The sequence below is a fragment of the Microcaecilia unicolor genome, unplaced genomic scaffold (assembly GCF_901765095.1).
Source record: "Microcaecilia unicolor unplaced genomic scaffold, aMicUni1.1, whole genome shotgun sequence".
Classification (NCBI taxonomy): Eukaryota; Metazoa; Chordata; class Amphibia; order Gymnophiona; family Siphonopidae; genus Microcaecilia; species Microcaecilia unicolor.
Window position 1 is genome coordinate 74325 of NW_021963028.1, and position 21108 is coordinate 95432.

A 21108-nucleotide genomic window follows, 5' to 3' on the forward strand; every position below is an offset into this window, starting at 1 on the left:
AGCATCTCAGAGACTCCTCGAAAGATTTGGACCTTACTAAGGTAACTCAAGGGTGGAACCAAGATTTGGGTCTCCACCTAAAGCAGGAGCATATAGCGGGGTGCGTCAGCGCCGCATTTGGAATAAGTACGAATGTAGCGTGGTGTGAAATTCAGTATAAATTCCTGCCGCGGCTGCACATTACTCCGCACAGAGCTTTTCGAGCTACTCTCAGGGAGACAGATAATTGCTTGAAGTGCAGAAGGGGTGGTGCCGATTTGGGACACATGTTTTGGAAGTGCCCACAAATTCAAGCTTTTTGGAAGTCGCTGTGTGTTCACGTCTCATGGATGTGGTCCTGTAAATGGCACCCAACTCCAGATTTACTGTTTGACACCTATAAAACGCAGCAACCGACACCACCAGGATACAAAGCATTCTTGAAATTCGCTTCCTTAATGGCAAAGTGCATCACTTTTCAAAAGTGGCTGGCGGCTGAGGGTCCCAGTGTGGCGCATTGGAGGGTTGCCATGATTCAGTGCTGTTCTGTAGAAAAGAGGGGAATTAGTGACCTAGCCTCCAAGAGAGGTGACATATTTTGTAAGTCCTGGTCCCCATTTTGGGATACACTCACTCCGGAAGCAAGAAGCAAAATTCTGAACTGTTAAGTGTTTAAGGGTTGGGTAGGTTTAGTTGGGGTTAAGGGAGGGTATGGGGGGGGGGGGGGGAGGGTTTGAAAGGATCGGGGGAGAAAAAAGGGGGAAAAACTCACTGTTGACATAAGAAAGAATGGTTCGAATGTTGTACTTCATATGTGAATTGTGTTATGACGAAGTGATATCTATGTGATAATGATTTTATGTCAATAAAAAAGATTAATTAAAAAAAATAGTAGTAATAAACAATATTAAGTGCTTTTGTATAAGATACCACACTGTATTCCACAAACCAAAAGGAGCAAATTGCCACAGACCATTTTCTCTTTTGATCTAGCACAGGAAAAAAACATTTTAAATGCTCCCAGGTTTAACCTAATTCATGTTTAATGTGGGCTATAAATGTCATAAATAAATAAATAGAAACTCTGAATTTTGAGCACCTGATTCTCATAACATGATGTCTGTTTTAGTGGCCCTTTACCAGGAGAAAATAAAAATCTCTGCAGGAATATAACACATGCTATGGTGTCCCTATAATCAGCCCCTCCAGATGATTATCATTTATAACAAGTTACTACTCTACCTATGAAACGTTTTTATCCTCTGTGTACATCCGTGTGCTGCAGAAGTTGGCATGTTTGAAAATATGTGAGATTGAATAAAAATGCTGCCAACAATAAAGAACGACAACGTGGGTGCTGCAGCTCATAAGTTAGTTTGCCTTGTTTTGAGTGTATGGCGATGACGACGGCAGGCGGGGAATGGGAAACAGCGACTTCCCAAATTGGCTTCAACTGTTTGACGTCATCTCCATCTCTGACTTCAACATCCTTCGTTTCAAACACAGTATTCCTACCCCTCCCTCGCATTCCAAACCTCGTTCTCGTGCTCCAGTAGCCTCTCTCAGTCCATTGCAAGCCTCATTCTGGTGCTGCAATAGTCTCTCTGTGAGTGCCAAGCCTCATTTTCACACTCCAGTAGCCTTTCTCAGTGTGTTCCAAGCCTCATTCTGGTTTCACCATTGCTTCTTCCCGGAGTGTTTCAGAGGCTTCTTCTTTATGCAGCCACCTCCGAGGTGGAGTTTGGAGGCTGAGGAGATGCTGGTTCCAGACATTTCAAAGACCGTAAGGACACCTGGATTTCCTTTATGTCTAAGTTTTATTGGCTTTATGTCTCTATCTGTGTTGTGTGAGACAGTAAGTGGAGGAGTAGCCTAGTGGTTAGGGCAAGTCACTTAACCCTTCATTATATCAAGTCCCATTAACAAGATTCTGGAATGTTGCCACTATTTGACGTTCTACTTGGAATGTTGAGGTTCTGTTGCTACTATTTGAGATTCTACATGGAATGTTGCTAGTGGAGGAGTAGCCTAGTGGTTAGGGCAAGTCACTTAACCCTTCATTATATCAAGTCCCATTAACAAGATTCTGGAATGTTGCTACTATTTACATAGTAACATAGTAGATGACGGCAGAAGAAGACCTGCATGGTCCATTCAGTCTGCCCAACAAGATAAACTCATTTGTGTATACCTTACCTTGATTTCTACCTGCCTTTTTCAGGGCACAGACCATACAAGTCTGCCCAGCAGTATTTCCCGCCTCCCAACCACCAACCCCTCTTCCCCCCGCCACCCAATTTCGGCTAAGCTTCTGAGGATCCATTCCTTCTGCACAGGATTCCTCTATGCATATCCCACGCATGTTTGAACTCCGTTACCGTTTTCATCTCCACCACCTCCCGCGGGAGGGCATTCCAAGCGTCCACCACCCTCTCCGTGAAAAAATACTTCCTGACATCTTTCCTGAGTCTGCCCCCCTTCAATCTCATTTCATGTCCTCTCGTTCTACCGCCTTCCCATCTCTGGAAAAGATTCGTTTGCGGATTAATACCTTTCAAATATTTGAACGTCTGTATCATATCACCCCTGTTCCTCCTTTCCTCCAGGGTATACATGTTCAGGTCAGCAAGTCTCTGCTCATACGTCTTGGAACGCAAATCCCATACCATTCTCGTAGCTTTTCTTTGCACCGCTTCCATTTTTTTAACATCCTTCGCAAGGTACGGCCTCCAAAACTGAACACAATACTCCAGGTGGGGCCTCACCAAGGACTTGTACAGGGGCATCAACACTTCCTTTCTTCTGCTGATCACACCTCTCTCTATACAGCCTAGCAACCTTCTCGCTACGGCCACCGCCCTGTCACACTGTTTCGTCGCCTTCAGATCCTCAGATACTATCACCCTAAGATCCCTCTCCCCCTCAGTACCTATCAGACTCTCACCGCCTAACACATAAGTCTCTCGTGGGTTTCTACTCCCTAATGCATCACTTTGCATTTCTTCGCATTGAATTTTAATTGCCAAACCTTAGACCATTCTTCTAGCTTCCTCAGATCCCTTTTCATGCTTTCCACTCCCTCCCGGGTGTCCACTCTGTTGCAAATCTTAGTATCATCCGCAAATAGGCAAACTTTACCTTCTAACCCTTCGGCAATGTCACTCACAAATATATCGAACAGAATCGGCCCCAGCACCGATCCCTGAGGCACTCCGCTACTCACCTTTCCCTCCTCCGAGCGAACTCCATTTACCACCACCCTCTGTCGTCTGTCCGTCAACCAGTTCCTAATCCAGTTCACCACGTCGGGATTCTACATGGAATGTTGAGATTCTGTTGCTGCTATTTGAGATTCTACATGGAATGTTGAGATTCTGTTGCTGCTATTTGAGATTCTACATGGAGTGTTGCTAGTGGAGGAGTAGCCTAGTGGTTAGTGCAGTGGACTTTGACTTTGATTCTGGGGAACTGAGTTCGGTTCCCACTGCAAGTCACTTAACCTCCATTGCCCAGGTACAAATAAGTACCTGAATATACTATTTATTTATGTATTTGTTGCATTTGTATCCCTCATTTTCCCACCTATTTGCAGGCTCAATGTGGCTTACTTAGTGCCGTAGTGGCAGTCGCCAATACCGGCATGAACAAATAGAAGGTGAGGTTAAGACAGACTAATCCGCTAATGAGTGGGAAAGTGCAGGGTATAAGCGTTACAAATAATAATGATCAGAATTGATATATTGGGGGTCAAGGGGAAGGTAGGTTATGTCCAATATGAACATTTATATTGATTGTGTTGCGGGATTAGGCATTTAGGTTGAGTCGTTTGAGTATGCCTTTTTGAACAGGTAAGTGTTTAGGAGTTTCCGGAAGATTAGGTGGTCGTATGTTGTTTTCAGAGCGCATTCCATAGTTGTGTGCTTATATAAGAGAAGCTGGATGCATAGGTTAACATATAGTAACATAGTAGATGACGGCAGAAAAAGACCTGCACGGTCCATCCAGTCTGCCCAACAAGACAACTCATGTGTGCTACTTTTGTGTATACCCTACTTTGATTTGTACCTGTGCTCTTCAGGGCACAGACCGTATAAGTCTGCCCAGCACTAGCCCCGCCTCCCAACCACCAGCCCCGCCTCCCACCACCGGCTCTGGCACAGACCGTATAAGTCTGCCCAGCACTATCCCCGCCTCCCAACCACCAGTCCCGCCTCCCACCACCGGCTCTGGCACAGACCGTATAAGTCTGCCCAGCAATATCCCCGCCTCCCAACCACTAGCCCCGACTCCCACCACCGGCTCTGGCACAGACCGTATAAGTCTGCCCAGCGCTATCCCCGCCTCCCACCACCGGCTCTGGCACAGACCGTATAAGTCTGCCCAGCGCTATCCCTGCCTCCCAACCTCCAGTCCTGCCTCCCACCACTGGCTCTGGCACAGACCGTATAAGTCTGCCCAGCGCTATCCCTGCCTCCCAACCTCCAGTCCTGCCTCCCACCACTGGCTCTGGCACAGACCGTATAAGTCTGCCCCGCACTATCCCCGCCTCCCACCACTGGCTCTGGCACAGACCGTATAAGTCTGCCCAGCGCTATCCCTGCCTCCCAACCTCCAGTCCTGCCTCCCACCACTGGCTCTGGCACAGACCGTATAAGTCTGCCCCGCACTATCCCCGCCTCCCAACCTCCAGCCCTGCCTCCCACTACCGGCTCTGCTATCCAATCTCGGTTAAGCTCCTGAGGATCCTTTCCTTCTGAACAGGTTGATTTGTATTTAAGTCTTTTGCAGCTTGGGTAGTGGAGATTTAGGTATGATCGTGTTGATGTTGTGTTTCTGGTTGGTAGGTCAGTGAGGTCTATCATGTATCCTGGGGCATTGCCGTAGATGATCTTGTGAACCGGGGTGCAGATTTTGAACGCAATACGTTCTTTGATTGGGAGCCAGTGTAGTTTTTCTCATAAAGGTTTGGCGCTTTCGAATCTTGTTTTTCCGAATATAAACCTGTTCGTCCATCTGTAACAAGCCTAAAGCTGTTTCAGTTGGATAGGCAGTGCCTTAAAAGGTGGAGGACAAAAGTTGTTTTTGTTTTAACTTATTGGACTGCTTTTTAATTTATTTGAAAGCTTCCCATATATGTAGATATAATGTATAGGAGAAAGTGGGATGTTTGACCACGGAACACCAAACACTGGATAGACTGATCTTAAAAACACTTGTTTATTGATGAAACAAGCTTAGCCGAGATTGGGTGGTGGGGCTGGTGGTTGGGAGGTGGGCTGAAAATGGCAGAAACAAATCAAGGTCAGGTATACACATAAAGTAGCACATATGAGTTTAAATTGTTGGGAAGACTAGATGGACTGTGCAGGTCTTTCTCTGCCGTCATCTACTATGTTACTATGTTTGGTGTTCCGTGGTCACACATCCCACTTTCTCCTATACCTGTTTTCTCCCGTGGGGCATTTGAGTTCTCCGCTCGGTTGCAGATTTGTTTGGATATAAATATCATGAAATAACAATTGAATATCACTAAAACAGCTTAAAAAATTATTGTAGCTGCTAGAAACAGCAATTTTAAATTCTGCATTTTGTGCTCATTTTTCTACATTAAAAACTAAATAAATACACTGTATACAATACAGATGGCCAAAATTCAGTGAGGATATCCTGTTTCCTGATGGGTTCATCTTAAATGTTGTTGTAATCTGCCTTGGGAAGCCGGATGTTGTAATGATGATGGAATATACTGAAATCATTGGAGACAACTTTTCAAAATGATTGGGGGTGCTGAAATGTTTTTTTTTTTTTTTTACAGGTGGTGCGTTCCCCCTCCCTCTGAGTTTCAGGTCCCCCTCCCTCCCTTCGAGTTCCAGGCCCCCCTTCCTCCCTCGCCTCTCTCTCTCCTTTCCCTCCCCCCTCCCACCCTCCCAGTTCTAGGGTCATCCCCCCTCCCTCCCTCCCTCCCTCCCTGCCTCCGAGTTCCAGGGTCGTCCCCTCACTCCAGGTTCCAGGGTCCCCCTCCCTCCCTCCCACCCAGTTCCAGAGAATAATGAGGAGTATCTTCTGACAGAAGCTTTTACACACTCAGAACATGTGAATGGTTTTTCTCCTGAGTGGATTCTCTGGTGCTTTGTTAGCTGTGATTTATGAATAAAGCCTTTTTTACATTCATGTTAAAGGGGCGATCAGGGAAGACAAAGCCATAGTGGATAAATGAAATGAATTCTTTGCTTCTGTCTTCACCGCGGAGAATTTGGGAGGGACACCGGAGCCAGAAAGGGTATTTGAAGCAGGCGAGTCGGAGAAACTAAACAAATTCTCTGTAAACTTGGAGGATGTAATGGGTCAGTTCTGCAAACTGAAGAGTAGTAAATCACCAGGACCAGATGGTATTCATCCCAGAGTATTAATAGAACTGAAAAATGAACTTGTAGAGCTACTGTTAGTAATATGCAATCTATCCCTAAAATCAGGTGTTGTACCGGAAGACTGGAAGGTAGCCAATGTTACGCTGATTTTTTAAAAAGGTTCCAGAGGAGATCTGGGAAATTGTAGACCGGTGAGTCTGATGTCGGTACCGGGCAAAATGGTAGATGCTATTATTAAGAATAAAATTACAGAGCACATACAAAAACATGGGCTGATGAGACAAAATCAGCACGGATTTAGTGAATGGAAGTCTTGCCTCACCAATCTACTGCATTTTTTTGAGGGGGTGAACAAACATGTGGACAATGGGGAGCCGGTGGATATTGTGTATCTGGATTTTTAGAAGGCGTTTGACAAAGTGCCTCATGAAAGGCTCCAGAGGAAACTGGAGAGTCATGGGATCGGAGGTAGGGTATTACTATGGATTAAGAGCTGGTTGAAGGATAGGAAGCAGAGAGTAGGATTGAATGGTCAGTTTTCTCAATGGAGAAGGGTAGTTAGTGGGGTCCCTCAGGTGTCTGTGCTTGGACCACTGCTTTTTTTTTTTTACTTTAAATTTTTATTGAAAAGCAAATACTCCATAACAGGCAAACATCACCCCACCAACACAAATTACCCCCCCACGGCCCTCGCAGGAGCCATCTATTACACCAGCACCCTACAAACTCCCATAACCTAAAAAATAGCAAAATATATAATCAAAACTCCCCCTTCCACCCCTCCAATCCGTCCCCCAACTAAACAGCTACAATGGCCATATATTGAGTTTAAGCCAGCTTCTGAAACCTCCACCTCCATGAACCACAAGCCAAGAATTCACCTACCTACAGTTTTATGTATAATACTCCTTTCCCCCCTGAGTATTTACCCCCTTCCATCCCATTGCCCCCACAAAATGTTGGACCTGCACATACGCAAACCTATCCCCCTCTGTTAGACCATATCTGGAGCTCAGCGTTTCAAAACTCAACATCTTACCTCCCTACAACACATTGTGGAAATTTATCAGCCCCTTCCTCTCCCATCTCCCATATCGAGCATTCTCCCTCCCCAAATTTCAGTTCCCACCTCATGGGCGCCAATGTAGAAACCTCATCCACCTGACCCCATTTCCTCCTAACTCTCCTCCACACTCCCATCAAGTGTTTCACATAGGGATTGGACTATCCCTCAGGTACCCCACCTGCTCCCTCCGTAATCCACAAATATGAGTGGAACTCCCTATGAGAGCTATAGGACCTTTCCACCTGACTACTGGGCTTATTATTCTCACTTTCCCAGTCCATAAGCATCCTTATCTGGGCCGCATAATAGTACCATTCAATATCGGAGACCGCCCTACCTCCCCTCTCAGGAGCCCCCCCACATAACCCGACTCCCTAATGTAGGGTGTTTCCCATTCCAAATAAACTGTGTGATCAGTCCCTGAATCTGCTTAATTGTTCCTCCAGGGAGTTCCACTGGCAAAGCCTGAAAAAGAAAAAGTAACCGTGGTAAAACATTCATCTTGATCACTGCCAAACGACCCCACCAAGACAGCCACAACCCCTTCCATCGAGACAACTCAGACCTGATTTGGCCTACAATCTTGCCATAATTAATACTGCTCACCCTACCAAGGTCACACGGAATGTGATTCCCGAAATACTGGAGTTTATTTTTTGCCCATTTAAAAGGAAATCTCCTCCTCCGGGGATAACGATACTCCCAATATCTCACTTTTATCCATATTAACCTTGAATCCTGCACACACCTCACTCTTCCAAAATTTCCAATACTTTGGGCAACGTTTGTTCTGGATCAACCACATACATCAACACATCATCAGCAAATAATGTTATTCTATGTTCCCTCCTCCCCCACCCTTACTCTGCGCAAGTCTGGATGCACCTTTTTGTCATTGTCTTTAAAATTGAGCGTAGTACCGGAAGATTGGAGGATGGCCAATGTAACACCGATTTTTTAAAAAGGTTCCAGAGGCGATCCGGGAAATTATAGACTGGTGACTCTGATGTCGGTGCCGGGCAAAATGGTAGAGACTATTATAAATAACAAATTTACAGAGCATATTCAAAAGCATGGATTAATGAGACAAAGTCAACATGGATTTAGTGAAGGGAAATCTTGCCTCACCAATCTACTACATTTCTTTGAAGAGGTGAACAAACATGTGGATAAAGGTGAGCCGGTTGATATTGTGTATCTGGATTTTCAGAAGGCGTTTGACAAAGTACCTCATGAAAGACTCCAGAGGAAACTGGAGAGTCATGGGATAGGAGGTAGTGTTCTATTGTGGATTAAAAACTGGTTAAAAGATAGAAAACAGAGAGTAGGGTTAAATTTTCAGTATTCTCAATGGAGAAGGGTAGTTAGCGGGGTTCCCCAGGGGTCTGTGCTGGGACCGCTGCTTTTTAACATATTTATAAATGACCGAGAAATGGGAGTAACTAGTGAGGTAATTAAATTCGCAGATGACACAAAGTTATTCAGGGTTGTCAAGTCGCAGGAGGAGTGTGAAAGATTACAGGAGGATCTCGCGAGACTGGGGGACTGGGCATCCAAGTGGCAGATGAAGTTCAGTGTAGACAAGTGCAAAGTGGTGCATGTGGGTAAGAGGAACCAGAATTACAGCTATGTCATGCAAGGTTCCACGTTAGGAGTCACAGATCTAGACTGGGAGTCATCGTTGATAAAACGTTGAAACCTTCTGCTCAGTGTGCTGCGGCGGCTAAGAAAGCGCACAGAATGTTGAGTATTATTAGGAAAGGGATGGAAAACAAACACGAGGATGTTATAATGCCGTTGTATTGCTGCATGGTGCGACCGCACCTCAAATATCGTGTCCAATTCTGGTCGCCGCATCTCAAAAAAGATATAAAAGAATTGGAGAAGGTGCAGAGAAGGGCAACAAAAATGATAAGTACATAAGTAATGCCACACTGGGAAAAGACCAAGGGTCCATCGAGCCCAGCATCCTGTCCATGACAGCGGCCAATCCAGGCCAAGGGCACCTGGTGAGCTTCCCAAACGTACAAACATTCTATACATGTTATTCCTGGAATTATGGATTTTTCCCAAGTCCATTTAGTAGTGGTTTATGGACTTGTTCTTTAGGAAACCGTCTAACCCCTTTTTAAACTCTGCTAAGCTAACCGCCTTCACCACGTTCTCCGGCAACGAATTCCAGAGTTTAATTATGCGTTGGGTGAAGAAAGATTTTCTCTGATTTGTTTTAAATTTACTACACTGTAGTTTCATCGCATGCCCCCTAGTCCTAGTATTTTTGGAAAGCGTGAACAGACGCTTCAGATCCACCTGTTCCTCGCCACTCATTATTTTATATACCTCTAAAAGGGATGGAATGACTTCCCTATGAGGAAAGGCTAAGATGGTTAGGGCTCTTCAGCTTGGAGAAAAGGCGGCTGAGGGGTGATATGATAGAAGTCTACAAGATAATGAGCGGAGTAGAGCGGACAGATATGAAGCATTTGTTTACACTTTCAAAAAATAATAGAACCAGGGGACACAAGATGAAGCTAGAATATGGCAGATTTAAAACAAATAGGAGAAAGTTTTTCTTTTCTCAGTGTGTAGTTGGATTCTGGAACTCGTTACCGGAGAATGTAGTGACAGCAGCTGGCCTTACGAAGTTTAAGGGGGGTTTGGACAGATTCCTGAAGGAAAAGTCCATTGAACATTATTATATATATATATATATATATATATATATATATATATATATTGGGGGTTTTTTGCCGGGTTCTTAAAGCCTGGATTGGCCGCTGTCAGAGACAGGATGCAGGGCTTGATGGACCTTTGGTCTTTTCCCAGTATGGCGGTGCTTATCTGCTTATATGCTTCATAATTGGGTTTGGGAGGCGTTGAATAGGTCGCAGGAGTTGTATCATACTGTGAAATATTTGATTAATAGTTATGAAGATAAGCACGTGAAAGGGGGACCGGATGCCATGGCATACGCGGATTACTTGATGGAGAAGATGGTTCTGTTAGTTAAGGGAGTGAGAACTTGTGGTGATCAAGGGATGGAGTTGGGGGGGGGGGGGAGGGTGTCCACGTTCTTGAGTTGAAATGGGTTGAGTTTGATGAGGAAGGGTTGCAGGAAATGACCCGGGGTGTCTCGATGATTTTGCCAATTGGGTCTGTATGGGGACCCTTGCTGTTCAGGTGTAATCCCTCAAATGGCAAGTAAACTCGCTTTACCGTTATCATGTCTTGTGAATTAGTCCTTTAGTGAAGATCGGCTGTAAGTAAGCTACAGTAAAACCATTGTTAAAGAATGAGAAATTGAATCCTAAAAGTATGAGTAGTTATAGACCTTTTTCTGTTGTCCCATTTTTGGGAAGGGTTATTGAGAAGGTTGTTTTAACGCATCTTGAGGCGTTTGTGGAAGAAAATGTTGTTTGCACAGGTTTCAATATGGGTTTAGAAAACCAGTAGCATAGAGACTTTGCTGATCTCGATTTTGGATTCATTGCGGAGAGGGATAGATCAGAACCAAAGTTATTGTTTGATTTCTTTAGATGTGTCGTCTGCTTTTGATTCTGTTGATGGCAATATTCTTTTGAAGAGGTGGCTTATGTTGGGTTTAGGGGGTTTGGTCTATGATTGGTTTGCCTTTTTTTTTTTGTCAGAGCGGGATTTTTTTGGTTCAAAGTGGAGGGGGTGTCAAGATCTGTTTCTGTTTTTAAGAGGAGTTCCACAAGGTTATGCCTTGTCCACGCTTTGTTTAATATTTATATGTCATCGTCTCCCCCCCCACCCCCCCACCACCAAAAAAAAATAAAAATCCCAAGTCGTTTGTCTTGGTTAACTGTTTGGCTTCAGCTTGTAACAGCAGTTAGGATATCTGGGCTTAATAAGGTTTAGGTGAGTTTCTGGAGGAAAAGTCCATAGTCTGCTGTTGAGATAGTCATGGGGGAAGCCACCGCTTGTTCCTGGGAATCGATAGCATGGAATCTCGCTTCTCTTTGGGATTCTGCATGGGTTAGATTTTCAGGATTACCACAATGCGTGTGCGTGAGAGAGATTTGAAATACATTTGCCTGTAACGGAGGCCTTCTTTCTCATGCATATTTATTGTGGATATTCTGAAAACACGACAGAGCTATAGATCTATATAGCACAGTGAAAATAAAAACAAATGTGTATTTGCTGGGACACATATTAGACAAAGTCATTTTACAAAAGCATAAGTTAAAAAAAAAAAGAACAGCATCCCTCAGGGCGACATGCAGGTATAATGCCAATGTGGGAATTTTTCACTGTATATATGTATTATCATTATATAATAAAAAAATCCTCATGTGAGGGATCACCCAAACCACACCCAGAACATGTCTCTGTAACGTATCCCTGTGCTGCCACTTCCATGTAGAAGTAGCCGCCTTTCCTAAAGTCCTTGTTTGCTGATTTACACGTGTAATTTGGTGTTTTACATATGCACAGGGCACCTGTTCTGTCCTCTGACAGTCTTGCACTAGTTTATAATGTGACCCTAAAATGTGATTAATGCCTTTACTGTCATTCTCACTTCTAAGGATCCTCATTGCTGCAGTTCCCACTGCAAAGATACGTGAGCAATGCATTGTGTGTAATGTAGTTCACAGGCAATGCAGCCACACTTGCCTGTCTGTATTAGAACTGTTACCATTGGTTTGTGCTGCTACCCAGACCTCCTCTCTTTCTCAGCCAAGCTTGGCTCCTTTGTCTACCTGCTATCATTTCCTGGTCAGTCTTACTTTCTCTGTTCTGAGAGGTCAGCCAGGCATGACCTTTCCTTCCAATCGAGGGCTGTCCTCTGGGACCACCCTTGCCACCTGGTGGCAGGCTCTGCCCCATTGGTCTTTACCTCCTCCTCCCTGGGCTTGTGTGAACCTTCTTGACCTCCCCGTCTCTCTCTCTCCATGAGGCATTCTCCATCTTGCTTCAGACAGCACTTCTCCTGCTTCACTCCTTGGAAAGAACTTGGTTTTTTTTTACCTTGAATATATCCTCTTAATGAGATATTGCACTCTCCAGTCACCCAGCTCTGAGCTACTTCTACCTGTTCAACTATCTCCCCACCTCTGCAATAAACCTGGCGCTCTTCAGATTTCTATCTCCAATCACTGATACAGCTCTCAGAATTAGGGAGTCTCTGTGCCCTGGGGCAACACTGCTGAACATCTGACTGAGTATCTGTGTTTTATTCAATAAAAGAAACTTCAGAAAATATAGAGACTTCAGGTATTGAGATTTTACAGTTAAACAAGTCTTAAGAGGCTTGACAGCACCGGCATTCTAAAATCATCCCCCAAATGATAGACGAATAAAACTAGCTGAAATCGAATGCATTCTGAGCACCTCCACATGTCCCTGAGTGAGTTTCTGGTTCTTGTTTCAGATGTGGGTGACGTTTGAGGACATCGCTGTCTCTTTCTCCCAGGAGGAGTGGGAGTATTTAGATGAAGGGCAGAAGGAGCTTTACAGGGAGGTGATGAAGGACAATTATGAGACCCTGATCTCCCTAGGTAAGAAGCTTTGTCTGCATTTTCAGCATCTGATTTATTAAAAGTAATTTGAGATATTTTCTGTAGCTCCTCCACTTCTGAAACTTCCAGCTGTGATCAGGATTTCTCTTGGCCATGCTCTCTGTCTTAGGATGACAGTGTGAGGGCAGGACTGAGGCACTTCTAAGAGCTTCCTGTGTGTCCTACAAGATTCCTCCTAGAGAGATTTTCCTCCAGTTCTTGCATTGAGGCTGAAAATGCTCAGGTCCTGGCTGTAACACAGTGTGTCAAAGTAGCTGCTGAGACCAATCAAAAGTGTGATACTGTGTTCATTGGCCTTTCCTGGGCTTTTGACACTGCGAAGCTGCAGAATTGTCTCCAGGATCAACACATGATAAGAGTAATACAAGAAATCATCATTAACTGCTGTTTCCATGTGTTAGTTAGAGAGGAAGGTTCCAGATCATGACAAGGATCATCAGTCTTTGTTCCTGCTCTTTTCAACATTTGATTTTCCACAAAGATTGAAACTTCTGCGTGTGCCAATGAGTTGGTTATCCTCCACACCCACTATTTCTTGGAGGATTTTCAACAGTTTCTAGAGAGAATCAGTCAGGTTCGGCCCCCTGGTCTGTGACACCATGAAAATAGCCAGAAATTTCAACCCTTTCCATAGCTGGATAGGACCGAAGCAGGTAATTCCTTTCTCCTCTTTGTATGACCAAAAAACCCTAAACAATTATTGAAACACAAGAAGGTTACAAAACAACATTATTTGTTTATAGAAAATCCTTTTCTACTATTTAACAGAGAAAATGACCCAGTTTCTGCAGGTCTTGCACACAATTGGCCTATAATTTCAGAGACTCCCACAGGCTCTTCATATCATGGAGTTTGCCCTTTTCAAAAGCATGTGCATATTTTCACTTATGAAATTGGTTGGTAATTCAATAACAGCACACCTCCAGTTATCATATTCTGTAACACCAGGACACCCAGGTGTAGTTATAGAAATACTAGCGTAAACCTATATCATAGTAGATGACGGTGACAGCAGAGAAAGACCTGTACGGTCCACCCAGTCTGCCCAAGAAGATTAAGTCATATGTGCTACTTTATGTGTATATATGACCTTGAGTTGTATCTGCCATTTTCAGGGCACAGACCGTAGAAGTCTGCCCAGCACTAGCCTTGCCTCCCAACCACTAGCCCTGCCTCCACCATGGGCTCTGCCACCCAATCTCCGCTAAGCTTCTGAGGATCCATTCCTTCTGAACAGGATTCCTTTATGTTTATCCCACGCATTTTTTAATTCTGTTACCGTTTTTCATCTCCACCACCTCCCGCAGGAGGGCATTCCAAGTATCCACCACACTCCGTGAAAAAATACTTCCTGACATTTTTCTTGAGTCTGCCCACCTTCAATCTCATTTCATGTCCTCTAGTTCTACTGCCTTCCCATCTCTGGAAAAGGTTGGTTTGCGGATTAATACCTTTCAAATATTTGAACGGCTGTATCATATCACCCCTGTTTCTCCTTTCATACGTCTTGTAACGCAAATCCCATACCATTCTCGTAGCTTTTCTTTGCACCGCTTCAATTCTTTGTACATCCTTAACAAGATACAGCCTCCAAAACTGAACACAATACGCCAGGTGGGGCCTCACCAACGACTTATACAGGGGCATCAACACCTCCTTTCTTCTGCTGATCACACCTCTCTCTATACAGCCTAGCAACCTTCTAGCTACGGCCACTGCCTTGTCACACTGTTTTGTCGCCTTCAGATCCTCAGATACTATCACCCCAAGATCCCTCTCTGAGAGTACATATCAGACTCTCACCACCTAACGCATACGTCTCCCTTGGATTTCTACTTCGCATTGACCTTAGACCATTCTTCTAGCTTCTGCAGATCCTTTTTCATGTTTTCCACTCCCTCCTGGGTGTCCACTCTGTTACAAATCTTAGTATCATCCGCAAAAAGGCAAACTTTACCTTCTAACCCTTCGGCAATGTCACTCACAAATACATTGAACAGAATTGTCCCCAGCACCGATCCCTGAAGCACCCCACTACTCACCTTTCCCTCATCCAAGCGAATTCCATTAACCACCACCCTATGGCGTTTGTCCGTCAACCAGTTCTTAATCCAGTTCACCACGTCGGGTCCTATCTTCAGCCTGTCAAGTTTATTCAAGAGCCTCCTGTGGGGAACCGTGTCAAAAGCTTTGCTGAAATCTAAGTAGATTACGTCTATAGCACATCCCTGATTCAATTCTCCGGTCACCCAGTCAAATAATTCAATGAGATTCGTTTGGCACGATTTACGTTTGGTAAAACCACGTTGTCTCGGATCTTGCAACTTATTGGCTTCCAGGAAATTCACTGTCCTTTCCTTCAGCGTCACTTCCATTACTTTTCCAATAACCGAAGTGAGGCTTACCGGCCTGTAGTTTCTAGCTTCTATCACCACTTCTGTGAAGAGGGACCACATCCGCCGTTCTCCAATCCCATCGAACCTCTCCTGTCTCCAAGGATTTATTAAACAAATCTTTAAGAGGGACCCGCCAGAACCTCTCTGAGCTCCCTCAGTATCCGGGGTGGATCCCGTCTGGTCCCATGGCTTTGTCCACCTTTGGATTTTCAAGTTGTTCATACACACTCTCTTCCGTAAACGATACTATGTCCACTCCATTCTCATATGTACTTTTGCCAGTCAATCGTGGTCCTTCTCCAGGATTTTCTTCAGTGAAAACAGAACAAAAGTATCTATTTAGGAAATTTGCTTTTTCTTCATTATTATCTACATAGCGGTTCTCAGTATCTTAGTCTCACAATTCCCTTTTTAGTCATTCTCCTTTCACTAATATACCTGAAGAAATTTTTGTCACCTCTTCTTACATTTTTAGCCATTTGTTCTTCCGCGTGTGCTTTCGCCAGACGTATCTCTCTCTTGGCTTCTTTCTGTTTCATCCGGTATTCCTCTCCGTGTTCCTCTTCTTGAGTTTTTCTGTATTTCAGGAACGCCAACTCTTTAGCCTTTATTTGCTCAGCCACTTGCTTGGAGAATCATATTGGTTTCCTTTTTCTCTTGCTTTTATTTACTTTCCTTACATAAATTCTTGTGGCCATATTTATAGCTTCTTTCAGTCTGGACCACTGTCCTTCCACTTCTCGTTTGTCCTCCCAGCCCATCAGCTCCTTCCTCAGGTATTCCCCCATTTTACTAAAGTCAGCATCCTTGAAATCCAGGACTTTGAGTTTTGAGTGGCTGCCCTCCAGCTGTCATATCAAATCAAACTGTTTCATGGTCACTGCTGCCCAGGTGGGCACACACTCGGTCATTTGACACACTATCCCCATTTGTGAGCACCAGATCCAGCATCGCTCCCTTCCTCGTGGGTTCTGTCATGTTTACCCCCTCCCCCCCCTTGTATTTACATGCTATAACACTTAGATGCAACATTATAGAAGGGGTGCTTGGTGCACTTTTTCACATTCCTGCCAGTTTTGGTGCGTCTGATGCACTGGCGCAGAAAATTCTCTTCCTTGATCAGTAGTAGCTTTCTGTAGAAGTAATACGTAATTAATGTCTTTCTTTTCATATCCCAACAGTTAATGAGGCTGAACAGGAGCTCAAGCGAGAGCAGAATCAAGAAGAATCTGTTATACAAACGGAAGGAAATGACGATCGGAATATTTCCCAAAGGATGGAGAGGAGACACCCAAGGAATCATCAGCAGGAGCTGGAGAAGGAGGAGAGAGACCAAGCCGGAGAAACACCTTGTGGAATTACTGAGTGTGAAAGAAGTGACAGGGATCTCACAGACCTCCCTGAGCACCAGAGACACTTGAGAACCAAGGGTCCCTTCCAGGATAGTAACAGTGATCCAGAGCCTTCTAAACTCCCCCAAGAAGAGAGGAAAGGGAATAAACCTTCTGTGTGTGACAGCTGTGGAATAATCTTCAATCAGATTGAGCATTTCTTATTGGATAAGAGAACCGATAGTAGGGAGAGATCTTTTTCATGTTCTCAGTGTGAAAGACTTTCAAACAGAACATAAATTTGAAATTAAACCAGAGAATTCATGCTGAACGTATGTCATTTTCATGTAACAAATGTAGCAAAAGATTTTGTCATCGGAAATCATTAATTACACACCAAAGAACACACACTGGAAACATGGAGCACATCAGAAAGAGACTCTTTCCTTGTACTGAGTGTAATAAGAGTTTCACTACTTCATCATATCTGAAAGCGCACAAAATCATCCGCAGCAGAAAGAAAACCTTTCCATGTACTGAGTGTGGTCAAACTTTCAGTTTGTTCTCAATTCTGAAACGGCACCAAATAATTCACAGTGGACAGAAACCATTTACATGTACTGAATGTGGTAAATGTTTCAGTGATAAGTCGCAACTGAAAATGCATCAAATGACCCACAGTGGAAAGAATCCTTTTACATGCTCTGAGTGTAATAAAACTTTCACTTCATCATCATACCTGAAAATTCATCAAATGATCCACAGTGGAAAGAAACCTTTTACATGCTCTGAGTGTAATAAAAGTTTTACTCAGTCATCACACCTGAAAACTCATCAAATGATTCACAGTGGAAAGAAACCTTTTACATGCTTTGAGTGTAATAAAGGTTTCACTTTATCATCATACCTGAAAATTCATCAACTGATCCACGATGGAAAGAAACCTTTTACATGCTCTGAGTGTAATAAAAGTTTTACTCAGTCATCACACCTGAAAACTCATCAAATGATCCACAGTGGACAGAAACCTTTTACATGCTCTGAGTGTAATAAAAGTTTCACTTGTTCATCATACTTGAAACTTCATCAAATGATCCACTGTGGAAAGAAACCTTTTACATGTTCTGATTGTAATAAAAGCTTTAGTTCTTCTTCATATCTGAAAACTCATCAAATGATCCACAGTGGAAAGAAACCTTTTACATGCTCTGAGTGTAATAAAGGTTTCACTTCTTCATCACACTTGAAAGCTCATCAAATGAGCCACAGTGGAAAGAAACCTTTTACATGTACTGAGTGTAATAAAAGCTTTGGTTCTTCTTCATACCTGAAAATTCATCAACTGATCCACAGTGGAAAGAAACCTTTTACATGCTCTGAGTGTAATAAAAGTTTTACTCAGTCATCACACCTGAAAACTCATCAAATGATTCACAGTGGAAAGAAACCTTTTACATGCTTTGAGTGTAATAAAGGTTTCACTTTATAATCATACCTGAAAATTCATCAAATGAGCCACAGTGGAAAGAAACCTTTTACATGCTCTGAGTGAATAAAAGCTTTGGTTCTTCTTCATACCTGAAAATTCATCAACTGATCCACAGTGGAAAGAAACCTTTACATGCTCTGAGTGTAATAAAAGTTTTACTCAGTCATCACACCTGAAAACTCATCAAATGATCCACAGTGGAAAGAAACCTTTTACATGCTTTGAGTGTAATAAAGGTTTCACTTTATCATCATACCTGAAAATTCATCAACTGATCACGATGGAAAGAAACCTTTTACATGCTCTGAGTGTAATAAAAGTTTTACTCAGTCATCACACCTGAAAACTCATCAACTGATCCACGGTGGAAAGAAACCTTTTACATGCTCTGAGTGTAATAAAAGTTTTACTCAGTCATCACACGATCCACAGTGGAAAGAAACCTTTTACATGTACTGAGTGTAATAAAAGCTTTACTCGGTCATCACACCTGAAAACTCATCAAATGATCCACAGTGGACAGAAACCTTTTACATGCTCTGAGTGTAATAAAAGTTTCACTTGTTCATCATACTTGAAACTTCATCAAATGATCCACTGTGGAAAGAAACCTTTTACATGTTCTGATTGTAATAAAAGCTTTAGTTCTTCTTCATATCTGAAAACTCATCAAATGATCCACAGTGGAAAGAAACCTTTTACATGCTCTGAGTGTAATAAAGGTTTCACTTCTTCATCACGCTTAAAACGTCATCAAATGAGCCACAGTGGAAAGAAACCTTTTACATGCTCTGATTGTAATAAAGGTTTCACTTGTTCATCACACTTAAAACTTCATCAAATGATCCACAGTGGAAAGAAACCTTTTACATGCTCTGAGTGTAATAAAAGTTTCACTTGTTCATCACGCTTAAAACTTCATCAAATGATCCACAGTGGAAAGAAACCTTTTACATGCTCTGAGTGTAATAAAAGCTTTACTCGGTCATCACACCTGAAAACTCATCAAATGATTCACAGTGGAAAGAAACCTTTTACATGCTCTGAGTGTAATAAAGGTTTCACTTGTTCATCACACTTAAAACTTCATCAAATGATCCACAGTGGAAAGAAACCTTTTACATGCTCTGAGTGTAATAAAAGTTTCACTTGTTCATCACGCTTAAAACTTCATCAAATGATCCACAGTGGAAAGAAACCTTTTACATGCTCTGAGTGTAATAAAAGCTTTAGTTCTTCTTCATATCTGAAAACTCATCAAATGATCCACAGTGGACAGAAACCTTTTACATGCTCTGAGTGTAATAAAAGTTTCACTTGTTCATCATACTTGAAAAAACATGAACTGATCCACAGTGGAAAGAAACCTTTTACATGCACTGAGTGAATAAAATTTTCACTTGTTCATCACACTTGAAAGCTCATCAAATGACCCTCCGAAGGGACACCACCTTGTAGTGCTGGAGGGGCTTCTGTGTTTCAATGACTCAGAGGGCTATGATGAAGGGTTACCCATATCAGACAGGCCTCTGAGGAGAAACCAGACAAAGAGTGTCCCAAACTGGGAGAGTGGTAAGATGGTGACCTGAAGTTCGTATGCCCAACGGCCCAGCTGCCCTCTGAGGTTGCAATTGAGGTTACCTTAACTGAGAGGAAGGGGACAACTGGCGGTCAGCTGCCGATGGCCAGCGTTTTGTCCCCTGAGCAGCAAGTGCAGGACCGCTGCGCAACGAACTGCCCACAGATGAAAGGGTTGGCGAGTCCTTTGATTAGCGCCGGCGAAGGAGCGTCGACGGACCTGGAAAAAACAACTCCATCACTCCCGAATTATTCAATCACCATGTCCAAAGGAGTGGAGGAGTGAGTTAGAGGCATATGCTGAAACGGAGGACGTTTACAGCAGAACCCGAATCGGCGGAACCACTCCTAAACACCTAAGAGAAATCAACTTGGAGTTTTGGCTCCCGTGGAGGTTACATTGAATACCATCTGGAAGGTGCTTCGGGACCTAACGGTGGCAGTAAATAATTTTGTTTCAGATATAATTTTATTAGAGAGTTACATGGACAATTTAATTGAACCCTTTGAGAGTGATATTGTTACCACCCCTCTCGGCTGGACTGTAGTGATGTGCTCCCAGATACCTGATTGTTGTAGTCGTGGCGAATATCCAGGGAACACACACTCACATTCGAGGGAGTGGAACAAATAAACTAACCTCGTCCTTTACTCTCAAAGAATAAAGGAGGAAAAGAATCTAAATTTAGGATTTGTTCCTGAAATGGAAGAACCGCACCTTCAGATTTTCAAATTATCTTTTTCTTTATTGAATACAAATGCAAGCAAATTTTCATTCAAATAAACTCAAATTCACCATTAGTATGTGGCTTAATAGAACTGCAATAACATATTCAACATTCAAAAGTAGTTTTACATGTATACCCTTCACTTTTTCTGTTTCTTTCAACAAAATCACCTAAAAAGGCAGAAAAGAACCTTTTCAGATAAATATTTAAATTGTCTTTTTATCAAAATCAGATATTTGTTGTTATTCTCTTTCCTTGCTATTGAAGTCAGAATTTGAGTTTTTATAGGTATTATGGATGTTTTTGCAGGAATCTCACTTGAACCCAGAACACTTAGCAAGTCAGGAAAACATGGATTTTTTATATTTGATGTTGTTCTGTGCTTTAGTTTTCCCTTAAAATGTTGTAAATAAAAAAAAACTATATGTCCTTCAACACCCTTTGCGAATGTCACTTAGCTGTGGTTGAATTGATTTAGGTGAGGTCTTTCTTGCGTTGGAGTTCAGCTGGAAATTCGGCAGAGAATAAGTCACCGATCTATTCTCCCTAAACCTCACTTACAAAGAAAATAACCGGATGCAAAACCTTAAAACTCCCTGAGCTTGTTCAGGACCGGACTCCTCTCTG

General features: G+C 43.1%; 1 protein-coding gene and 1 pseudogene across 1 annotated transcript; both read left to right on the top strand.

Moving 5' to 3' along the window:
- The first annotated feature begins 1696 nt into the window (after positions 1–1696).
- Positions 1697–18238, top strand: LOC115458786 (annotated as a pseudogene).
- Positions 18239–18671: 433 nt separating this feature from the next.
- Positions 18672–19676, top strand: LOC115458787 (gastrula zinc finger protein xLCGF3.1-like; the record flags this gene model as incomplete). Its single annotated transcript, XM_030188599.1, has 2 exons — positions 18672–18897; positions 18982–19676. Coding segments are annotated over 2 exons (807 nt in total), but the record flags the coding sequence as incomplete, so codon positions are not given.
- Positions 19677–21108: the final 1432 nt, after the last annotated feature.